The following is a 12,299-nucleotide window of genomic DNA, read 5'->3' on the forward strand; positions in this document are numbered from 1 at the left end:
TTGGCTGGGTAAGTACCGATATTTAGCATTTAATCAACCAGGATAACCACATAAATAGGACCGCATAAGAACATAAGAATAGCTGTACTGGGTCAGACCATTGGTCCATCTAGCCCAGAATCCTGTTTCCAGTAGTGACCAAGGCAGGTCACAAGTACCTGGCAGAAACCCAAATCCTGGCAGCATTCCATGCTAAAAATCCCAGGGCAAGCACTTGCTTCCCCACATCTGTCTCAATAGCAGACTATGGACTTTTCATACAGGAACTTGTCCAAACTTTTTTAAAACCCAGATACACTAACCGCTGTTACCACATCCTCCAGCAAAGAGTTCTAGAGCTTAACTATTCGTTGAGTGAAAAAATATTTCTTCCTATTTGTTTTAAGAGTACTTCCATGTAACTTCCTTGAGTATGCCCTAGTCTTTGTACTTTTGGAACGAGTAAAAAATCGATTTACTTCTACCCATTCTACACCATTCAGGAGTTTATAGACCTCAATCGTATCTCCCCTCATCCATCTCTTTTCCAAGCTGAAGAGCCTTAACTTCTTTAGCCTTTCCTCGTACAAGAGGAGTTCCATCCCCTTTATCATTTTGGGCACTCTTCTTTGAACCTTTTCTAATCTTTTTTGAGATAGGTCATGCTGTGCCTGCTAGAGGCTTTCTGGTAATGCTGTGGTACAAAGTTCAAGTTTTAAAACTGGGGGGGGGGGGGAGGGGGCAGGGAAAAGAGACTAGTTGATAAAGTTTGCTTCTTTATTTTATTCTGTCTATCAATAGCCTACAATTCCTCCTATAAACCCTAATCTTTAAGTTCCTGAAGCACAGAGCAAAATAATGTTCACTTAGCAGAGAAATGTCCTCTACTCTCAGAACTTCTCAGAAAGAAAGTTAGGTGGGACCCTTCCTCTCTATATAGTTTTGAATCTAAGGGGACTGCTACTACTACTACTATTTATCATTTCTATAGCGCTACAAGGCATACGCAGCGCTGTATACCAAACATACCCTTTCAAGCTAACTCAGTAATCAAATTGCCTTAATAACCTTTGCAAATATTCTACTTCCTCACACCTTAATTAACACCTAATCCAGCAGCCAAAGAACAGAAAATAACTCTTTTAGAACACAATTTGATCCTTGCTACTATCCTTTTAATGTTCTTTGGATGTCAAGTTTCTTTCTCTAGAAAAGTTTCAGTTTAAAAGTATGGGAAACGGTTCTACCTCTAGAGAAAGTTTCAGATTAAAACAATGAGAAGGGATCTCCGAACGTTAGAAGAATGGTTGAGGGTATGGCAGTTAAAATTTAATCTATCAACCTTTGAAGTACTCCTTCCAAACATATATTGTTTTTACAATTTTTTCTCGGCGAGGACATAACTTTGATTGACCTAAAAAATTTACCAACTAACTGAGAGTGCAGCCTGGAACAGAACAAACAGGGCCCTCGGGGGGTGGAGTTGGATCCTAAAGCCCAAACAGGTTCTGAAGAACTGACTGCCCGAACCGACTGTCGCGTCGGGTATCCTGCTGCAGGCAGTAATGAGCTCTCGGTGCCGACGCGGGGAGGAGACCGGTGTCGATGCTTCTTCGACTTCTTCCGAAGCATGTCACCGGAGCTCCCCGGCACCGACGAGGAGGACGTAGAATCCATCCGTCGCTTCCTCGGGGCCGAGGCCGAAGGAGGTCGATCTCGGGGGGGCTGTACCGCAGGAGCCCTCAGGGTAGGGGGAGACCCACCCGAAGGCTCACCGCCACCAGCAGGGGAATGGACAGCCCTCACCTGCACTCCAGACGATGCACCACCGTCCGACGACATCAGCAGACGAGGTCCCGGTACCACCGACGTCGATGCAGTCGCCCGATGCCTCAGCGCCGATGCAGAGACTCGATGCCTCGATGCACCCGATACACTAGCAGCCGAGGAAGACTTTAAGGGAGAAAATCTCGACCGAGGCCGAAAAGAGGCCTACCCCGACGACGAAAGAAAACTTACCGGGGCAAAATCTGAAAAATACGGGAAGGGGCAAACGAAACCCGAGAGGGCTTCCGGAGCACTTCCCAAACAGTTTTAGAGGATTTTCCGAAGAAAAACACGTCGAAAAAAGGACGCGCGAGGTCGACTTTCCGGGGCTCGACACGGCGAAAACACAACCGTACCGAGTGCGGACAAAAGAAGACTGGCCGGCTCGAGCCGGTTTCGGGCGGGAAGACGGCCGCGCATGCGCGGTGCGCGCGGGCACGCGAGGGCTAGCAAAGGACTTTGCTAGTGAAGATTCCGATTGGAGGGGCTGCCGTGGACGTCACCCATCAGTGAGAACAATCAGCCTGCTGTCCTCGGAGAATACCTTCTACAGGTATGTAGCATTCGCTGTATGAAACAGTTTTGTAAGTTTTGTAATTTTGTAAGGCTATGGGTTCTCTTTGTAGGCTTTGTTGAAGAGATGTGTCTTCAAGGATTTGTGGAAGTTAGTTATTTCGTCAATCGCTTTCAGGGCTGTTGGTAATGCATTCCACAACTACATGCTGATGTAAGAGAAAGTGGTGGCGTGTATCTGCTTGTATTTTAGTCCTTTACAGTTGGGGAAGTGCAGATTGAGAAATTTGCGGGATGATCTTATGGCATTTCTGGGAGGCAAGTCCACAAGGTTTGGCATGTAGATTGGGGCGTCTACGTGAATTATTTTGTGTACAATTGTGCAGATCTTGAATGCAACGCGTTCCTTGAGTGAGAGCCATTGAAGTTTCTCTCTTAGGGGTTTTGCACTTTCATATTTAGTTTTTCCAAATATGAGTCTGGCGGCAGTGTTCTGGGCTGTTTGGAGTTTTTTGATAGTTTTGATAGTTTTTTTTATAGTCTATAACAACTTGTGTAACTTAATTGGCTTAACAAGCCAATTAGCGTTAATAGCACTTAACGAGGAATAATGAGCACTAATTGGCAATAATTAGAATTTACATGTTGCTGTTACCTGTTGTCTTTTGGGGGGGGGGGGGGGAGAACTGATAGAGGATGGACATGTGTGAAGTTGTACTTATCTGTTAAAAGAAAAAAAGTATATTTTGTGAAACTGTCTCTGGTGCTGAGTGTTTGAGAAATCTGTGTGGTTAGTTGATATTTTGAGCCCCGTGGCAATTTCAAGGCTTGAGGCTGTTTGAGTGAATGAGAACAAGTAAAGTAGGGAAGTTAAATACTGAAGACATTTAAAAATGTAATAAGTTTATTTGAGGAACTGAGTGAGTGGCGTGATGGTGTGGGACTTTGACTGTGAGAAACTTTAAAAGGGTCTGGAAAAGTAACATTTGAGGTGCAGAGTGACTATATGTGGAAATCGTAACGGGCTAATGTTGGCTGAGAAGATTAGGGATTTCTAATTATTCGTTTATTAAAAAAAAATAGCAAGCACAAACTGTAACATGCTAAGGCAGGACAGTAAGGCGAAGGCATCCTGGCATTGATGCCGGCTAACACAAGAGGACTTCATGGAAACTGAACTTTGGACCAAAGTTAAGTGATTCCTATACTAAAGACTCTGGTATTAGAGACATACCTTGTTCTAGGGTTATTGTTCTTGAGGTGGATCCGAAGTTTCTGGTAAACAAAATTTCAGAAAAGGAAAGGTTAATCAAGAAACTTACTTATTGCATTATACTGTTAGAAATTTTAAAAGGAGCTATTTATCTGATGCTGATTCTGAAATGTTGAATATGTCTTTGTGATGCACCTGAATGTTATGCTATTGACATCTGAGACACTGTAGAAAGAAAAGTGGGTACTGTTGTTAGAATGCATAGATATTATAAAATAAAACTTATTTTTAATGTTAAATTCCCTGGTTTGGTGTAGAGATTATTTTGGGGAAACACCGTGACATATTTTTAACATCATGGGGTTTACTTTATGTTTACTGATTGAAGTGATCTTATGCAATGCACTGTTGATGTTTGCTTTTCTTTTTTTCTCTCTATTTACAAACATAACAAAGAACATTTGAACTTAATGAATATGCTTTAGTATTTACAGTTAAGGGGTACTTTTACAAAGCTGCAGTAATAAGTTGCAAGAAATAGAATTCTTGGATAGAAGGTGTCCAGATTCAAAATGGTTCAAGCAAACTGTCCTCTAGGTTTTTTTTTTTTAATGCTCAATTTTAAATCTTGCCCTGAGTTTGTGGATTACCTTATCCTATATAATAATTCTCACCTCCAACGTTCCATGCTTGGGACCGTGGGTCCCTGGCTGCAAGTGGTCTGCGAGGCAGACATGCAGGACGTCACTGATGTCAACACAGCTGATTGCAAGGCAAGGGGAGGAGTAGGGAAACACGCTGCGCGTGTTTCCCTACTCCTCCTACTGCCTCGGAATCAGCTGTCACCCCCACCCCCCGTGCTATGGCCCCCTCGAAACCCACCCCCTCCCGCGAACCTGTTGATTCCCCCCCCCCACCGGAACGCCGAAAACTGCCGCCGCCGTTGTTGTGCTACCTTCCCTTTCCTTCCCGTAGGTTGTTCAATCATCTTCTTAGAAAGTTTAACTCCATGCATCTGACGTCAGACGCACGGAGTTAAACTTTCTAAGATGATTGAACAACCTACGGGAAGGGAAGGTAGCACAACAGCGACGGTGGCGGCAGTTTTCGGCGTTCCGGGGTGGGGGGGGATCGACAGGTTCGCGGGAGGGGGTGGGTTCGAGGGGGCCGTAGCACGGGGGGGGGGGGGGGGTTGCCTGCCTAAGGCCCGTTTCCTTGCCTACAGAAACGGGCCTTTTTTACTTGTACTAAATTAATAGAGCTTGCAGACAATACAGAAAAGTGAAAACATTAAAAAAAAGATTTAGGAACACAAGTTATCAGATTCTGTGGTAGGATGACAAGTTTATTCTAGTCACCCCTGAACTGAGCACATGAGCTCTAGATCTTTGGCTCCCTATTCCACGATATCAGAATGAGGGGAGACATGATAGAGGTATGTAAAATAATGAGTGGAGTGGAACAGGTGGATGTGAAGCGTCTGTTCACGCTTTCCAAAAATACTAGGACTAGGGTGCATGCGATGAAACTACAGTGTAGTAAATTTAAAACAAACCGGAGAAACATTTTCTTCACCCAACGCATAATTAAACTCTGGAATTCGTTGCCGGAGAACGTGGTGAAGGCGGTTAGCTTGGCAGAGTTTTAAAAGGGGTTAGACGGTTTCCTAAAGGACAAGTCCATAAACCGCTACTAAATGGATTTGGGAAAAATCCACAATTCCAGGAATAACATGTATAGAATGTTTGTACGTTTGGGAAGCTCGCCAGGTGCCCTTGGCCTGGATTGGCCGCTGTCGTGGACAGGATGCTGGGCTCGATGTACCCTTGGTCTTTTCCCGGTGTGGCATTACTTATGTACTTGTGTAACACAAACTCACCTAATACTCCTGTTTCCTATGTTTTCTTTCTAGCTCGTTGCTGACTTGTTGGAATTCTGCTTTTATACCTTCCGGGAGTCTCAGGCACTAAAAGTGGAGTTCCCAGCCATGCTGGTGGAAATCATCAGTGACCAGTTACCAAAGGTGGAATCTGGAAATGCCAAGTCACTCTACTTTCATAGGAAATGATGGAAAATGTCTTAACAGAAGAACTTTGCCTTAAGTTTCCATGTGTTATTCCAACTCCATGAAGGACCCAAGAAACCACATTTTTAACATCTATTTACACAGTTATTCAGCTATTTCTAAACATTTGAAATTCGCTTTGAAGGAGTTCGGGGGTTATAAAGAGCATTAACGTACTAGGTTAGACCTTGACTTGGATTTTTCTTTTAAAATAACTCCCGAATCACTTGGAAAATGTTCTTGTTCCTATGGATGACAAGCCATATGTAGTCAATAACTCTTTGATTTTGATATTTTAACATACCGAAGTTTTAAATATGCCATGGAATTTCCGGTCCTGTTTTACTCGTTGTTTTAAAAGGGTTCAAGGACTAGACTGAACTTTATAAGCTTACCCTTGGTTTGCACACAAACCGTACAGTTGACATGGGGCATTAATTTTCCTTTTCTTGTAAAAACAAGTTTAAAAAAAAAAATAACAAAATCTGTTGTGTAAAATAGTAAAGGAGCACTTGTTGTGGAATAATCTCATATCATCTGTGGCATTTGTTATCCCATGTTATCCATCGTAGTTGGCCATACACTGTAGATGCTCTCATCCGTTATTTAATAAGAAGAGGATAAGATGCTAAAACAAATGCCTCAGCTCCATTTATAGTACTATTGTTGCTGGCTTTACAAATAATTTTTGCAGTCTTTGCTGTACTGTATATTGCTGTATGTATAAATTGTGAAGGACCTGAATTAAGCTGTATGGAACTTTTGTAAATGAGACAAATCTTTAATGGTTAATAGGACGAATGGGAAAGTATTTTTGAAAGAATTCTATTTTGCTGGAGACTATTTAAAGTAATATCTTTGTCTAGACAAACGAAGTAATTTTTTTTTGTAAAGTGAAATGTTCTGCATGCATAATGAACTGTTTACGTATTTAAGAAAGGGAAAGCTGTGCCTTTTTTTAGCATCGGATCTGATTTACCATTTTACAATATTGGTTGTAAATAACCTCGGCTTCCCCCCCCCCCCCCCCCCCCCCCCCCTCCGGTTGTATTTAAGCCTTTTTTGTTTTTCTGTATGTTTTGTTGGGGTTTTTTTTGTTTTTTGTGTGTATGTGTATTGCTTGCAAGCAAATGTGACTTCAGCACTATTCTGAACACACCTTAGGAATCGAGCTGCCCCTTTCATTAGGGAATCTACATCGAGTTCTATTTGCAGCTTGGCTAGGTTTCACTTATGAAGACAGAAATAGCAGTGCACCTTAGAGGGCTCCAGTGGCTTCATAAGCTGATGATAATCTGCCCCACCCACCCTATATGAGGGAAGAAATAGTAAATTATTTGATAATGCTGTGAATGAATATCTTCCCACAAAACTGGCCTCAAAATAAGAAAAATCATGCATGCACTTGGACTAGATTAATTAGTAGTTGATTAAATTTAGCTATATGGCTATGTATACGTAAGTCTCATTAGCATCAAGTCTACAAGAACATATACTGTTCTCTGATTATCTCTATTTTTTAATCCAGGAAAAAAAATCTGATTACAAACATATATATATGGATTAACCAATTCTGCCCTTTTAAGGGCATTCCACACTCTCTTTTTTTCTCACATTGAGAATTGTATTAGTTTGTGGTTTCATAACCACAGTTACTGCTGTTTTAGTGCTTTGGGTCTGGCTGGGGAGTAGCTTGAACATTTACCAACCTGTATGTTTGTCAATATGGAGAACCTGAGCGCTTTTAACAAATGCAGTGGAAGTTCATGTGAACTTTTTTTTTTTAGGCCGTTTCTTCCATACTGAAAGCGGTGATTTGTATAATACTAATTTTAGCCTACAGAAGGGTATACTAAATATATATTTTCCTCTTTTATTTTGTTTAACTGGAGAATACTCAGACATGGTATGGAATCCTATTGCAGTGCAAAGAATATGCTGATGGGCATTGTACTTGAAAAAAAATTACCGGTATATGCTTGCATGCCACTAATATGACAGCCCCTTAATGATAGATCTTGTATATGGTCCCAGTCATAAAGCTTAGAATATCATCCCAGCTTTCTACTGAGGCCAATTCTCTCTGATTAAAGACATCTCCACGTCAGTCATCTTTTGATTAGATTCAGAAGCCGAGAGTGGCATGAGTGTGGAATACCTTTAAGTAGGTCAGTTTCTACTGATTTAAAGGTGGGAAGGGGAAGAGCTAAGATTATGAAGAGCATTTCTGAAGGGAGCATAATCTGACCTTCGGTTCAATGTTTGAAAGCCTCTGCTTATAAAGAGACTGATAGCAATGGTGCTAAAATAATTTTTAAATGAGTTTATACCGTACATTCAAAACAAAGAAAAAGTCACTTGCTGAAAACAGTACATCCTCCTTTTGCAGAGAGGCACACTTGATAGTAATATAGTTAAAGATGCTGGACAAAGTTTAGTCTCATAAAAAAAAAGCCATTTGACGCAAACCAATGCATCTAATCTGAACGCCTTGCAAATATTGCACATCTTTCTAGTAGTCACAGAACTGCAAAACCCCCTCTGGCTTACATATGTATTGACAAAGTCTAAATTTTCAGTTGACCAGCTTTGCAACAGAGCTGCACACATAGGTTGCGTGACTTTATTTATGTTGATATAGAAGGATGTTTCCAGATCTTTTTAAGAAAAGCCTTCTAAGTGAAAACTGATTTTCTATAATGCTGGACTTGCACTGCATTCATCTATGGAAAGCACCTAGTGCTCTCTGTGTCTTCTCATGTGGATGTATCAGAGACCCAGTCCATGAATCACCGATTGAAATTTAAGATTAGCCATACAGAGTCAGTCTGATGGTTCATCTAGCCCAATATCCTGTTTCTAACAGTGGCCAATCCAGATCACAAGTACCTCGCAGAATCCCAAATAGTAGCAAAATTCCAGGGCAAGCAGCAGCTTTCCCCATGTCTATGTCCATAGCAGACTATTGACTTTTCTTCCAGGAACTTGTCCAAACCTTTTTTTAAACCCAGATATACTAAACAGTGTAACCACATCTTCCGGCAATGAGTTCCAGAGTTTAACTATTCATTGACTGAAGAAATATTTCCTCCTATTCATTTTAAAACTATTGTAACTTCATTGAGAGTCCCCTAGACTTTGTACTTTTTAAAAGAGTAAAGTTGGCAGAACTGCTAAGGTGCTAGCACCCCTTCAAGATTTCAGCCAGATTCATCCAGGGGAGGGCTGGAAAAGTAGGGGCCATTCTTGATATGGCAAGAGCTGGCAAACTGAAACCAAAGGCAGAAGACTGAGAAATGTATTTACCTTGTGTTACATTGAAAGTGTATACTTATTCCGGATATTTCTTCTTCCATTGTTGGAAGGGGTCATTCCCTGGACTGCTCTACAGCTAGGTTTTGCCTCCAGCAATTTTTTAAAATGAATGCTATCCATTTTTCGGAGTGTTCCTCCCTTCTTCCCAGTAAAGCCCAAGCTGGGGTTATCATTGGATAGTACTAGTGCTTCCCAGATTCTGTGTCAGCAGCTCATTTGGAAATGTATTTCCTACTTGATATCTCTGTGCTGCAAAGATTTTTTTCTTTTAATTCTGCATCATCAGTTTTGCTCATGATGTCCAAGAGTTGCTTAAATTGCTCTTTGATGTCAACCCTCTTGAATCATCACAGAGAGGTAGCATAGGTACCAAGTCGCAGAGCAATTCTCGTGTGGTTACAACTTTAAGGTGCTTGAAACCTATTTATGCACTATGAGTAAGTTGAACTCTAAGTCATCCACGAAGCTCAAGCAGAAAGCCCAGGGAATCAGCCAAGGTTGCAGTGGTGGCCAGGCCTTAACAAAGTGGTCCTTCTCAGAACATCAGAAAGTCTCAAAAGATTTTGAGAGGAGATAGAATAATCATAGAGGTATTCAAATAGTACTTCAAGGGCATCAAGTCAACATACTTCATGGATGGGTGCATTGAGTAGTCCCACATCAGTGACATCACAGTAGGCACTAGGTTTGTTATGGGTTAATCTCGATGCACAAAAAACATCAACTATGTCAAACATGGAATCAGACTCTTTAGAAGTTGTTCTGTTGACTGGCACTTTCTTGATTTTGGTATGGTTTTTAATCAAACTTTTTGAAGAGGACTCCTCTGCAGAACTGGCAGAATATTGTTTTGTCTTTCTTTCCCTACCAAGGATGATTCAGTTCCCAGGTTTGGAAAGTGAATGACAGTAATTCCCTTTGATATGTAAAAATCAGGGACATTTGATTCATCCTTCTGAAGTCCTTGGCAGCACCTGAGTTGCTGGTGGAAGTGCTTGTCCACCTTCTCCAACAAGGCACACGTGGTAAGTCCTAACACCATGAAGGTGGACATGAGTTCCATGGCTGCCTGGACGCAATATTTCTATGGGATCCAGGTCTTCACCATAACATGGTAATCTGCTTTCAAAAGATCCAGAAATTAAAACATATGCATCTGTCTCACTAAGCTGGAAGCCCAAGATATTGCACTTGATTAGGAGATGTCATTTACAGAATGCTATGCAGTTTTCTGCATAGATGACTGCCAGATTGATATGGTCAATTACTTGTACCCCTCAGGTTGTAAAGGATCAAAGAATTTCACTCCCTTAATGATAGCCAGTCAGCCTATGATGCATTTGAGGCAGCACTAACTGCTTTTTTTTTTAACACTGTTAACATCAATGCAGTTGCTTGGCTGTGAGAGCCAGGCTTCAGGGAAGATGTGCAGGAAGTGGGCTCACAAATGTGGTATTCTTTACAAAAATATCTTTTTGAAGACAAGCTGAAGGACACTGTGCCTCTAATCAAGGCCTATCAGGCCATTTTCATCTCCTCTCTGTTTCCATGTCTGACTGGTCTTTAAGATCTCATGAGTTCCACAGTGCATTTCACAGAGTACATTTTAATTTCTAATTTATATTCCACACATTTAAGGAAAAATCTCAGTCAGAACAGATCGTAAAACCTCACCATTTTATGATTGTAAACCATACAATCCTTATAAAATTGATAAAAGTAATTACAAAACAAATTGAAAACATCACAGCACATAACAGCATTCCATCCAAACCCTTAATATATTAGCCATTATCTAACCACCATATACAATATGTAATGCAAAAGTATGCATGCCTTTTCTAAGAAGAAATGTTTCGAACAGCTTTCTCACTCCCAAAGTGAGGCTCAAAGACTCACCAGCATCAGTAGAAATGCTTGAAATCTACACAGCTACACAGTCAAAATTGTTGTCGGAAGCAGCCAGCCTTCTAGTCCTTGTAAGATCTCCTTGGGGCAGGAGAGGAGAGGGGTGGAAGCTAAGGTTGTTTACAAACTTCTTGCTAGCTTATAAACTCAGATAGCTGGATCCTCAGGATTATCAAGAATGGTTTACATGTTCTGTTTTTAGAACTGTTTCCAAACTGTTTACTGAAAAGGACATTGGTGCCTTCTCTGTTTCAAGACCTGCTCAGGTTTAACATCATCATCTTGCAGATCTGTGCAGTCAAACACGGTTGGAGAGAGAGCAAGAATTTTAGTCCAAACATGTCTGATTCCCAAGAAAACCGGAGGATTCAGATTAATCCTAGACTTAGAGAACTTGAACTATTTCCTTAAAAGAAAAGAATTCATGTTGAATTCCCTAAGCACCATTCTTGCTCTTCTAAATCAAAGCAGCTTTTTCTTCTGGGCTGCAGGAAGGCCAACACACACATCAGAATACATCCAGGTCACAGGAAATATATCAGACTTATCTCTAGCCTTTTGACTTAGCTTGTATTCAGCCTTTTTTTTTTAATTATTATAACCAAATATCTAGTTGTCATCTTTCCCTACCTGAATGATTGAATAATCACAAGGATGTCACAGACAGATACAAACAAATCAGTGCAGATCAGTGGTTAAAATCACTAGAGTTTGTCATCAACTTTTCCAAAGTGACATCTGATCCCATCACTTTAAAGTTACAGGGACCCTGCCCACATGGCTAGGGACATAACTCAGCAGATAGTCTGGTCCATTTTGATAATATTGTGCTTAACAGCTACATAAGTTCATATTAATCCCTTGTTACATTTCCATATGAGCTTAATGGACCTTAATGTCTCAGTGGGTTCAAAGATGTACAGTTACTGCAGGATTGCATCCTGATCATGAAAGCGTGAAGAGATATTCTTGGTGGTTCTTTGATTCACATTGGGCCAATTCACAACCAACTTGGACTAAGGAGCGCACTTGAGGGACCCTGAATCTGTTTGCAAAACTCCTGGACAGGAAGAGTCCAAAATCAGCATAGCAGCAAATGCCTTTTTCTTTCTTTGAGGTCCACTCATCCTGCATATTTATCCTCTGGTACCCTTTGTCATCAAGACTTTATTAAAATTCAGAAGAGACAGAGGAACTTCCTGATGTTTGTCTTGCAAATACACACATTTTTTATGCAACCTTCTGCATATTTTATAAAAGGATCCTTGTGACACCATTTTGGCTGAGACAGATATAGTTTCTGTGGCTTCTGGTGATTCCTGTTAAAACAAATTAGGCTGGAATGTTCTCCAAGCCTAATAGTTCCTAACCAAGGGTCACTGGCTTAATCTGACATCCAGCCATTACCCTCATGGCCTGTATAGTGAGAGGCTACTTCTTCCAGCTGGTAGGAAGAGAGCCTATGAAGGTTGTATGATT

At 41.1% G+C, this 12,299-nt stretch overlaps 1 protein-coding gene across 1 annotated transcript in view; it reads left to right on the forward strand.

The window, feature by feature from the left end:
- Window positions 1–6,571, forward strand: part of NR3C2 (nuclear receptor subfamily 3 group C member 2) — a 582,332-nt gene extending 575,761 nt beyond the window's left edge. The window contains 1 exon segment of the mRNA XM_030191661.1: window positions 5,445–6,571. Within this exon segment, the coding sequence (XP_030047521.1) occupies window positions 5,445–5,600 (156 nt within the window). The 3' untranslated portion in view covers window positions 5,601–6,571.
- Window positions 6,572–12,299: the final 5,728 nt, after the last annotated feature.

This window comes from Microcaecilia unicolor, chromosome 2 (genome assembly GCF_901765095.1).
Source record: "Microcaecilia unicolor chromosome 2, aMicUni1.1, whole genome shotgun sequence".
NCBI lineage: Eukaryota > Metazoa > Chordata > Amphibia > Gymnophiona > Siphonopidae > Microcaecilia > Microcaecilia unicolor.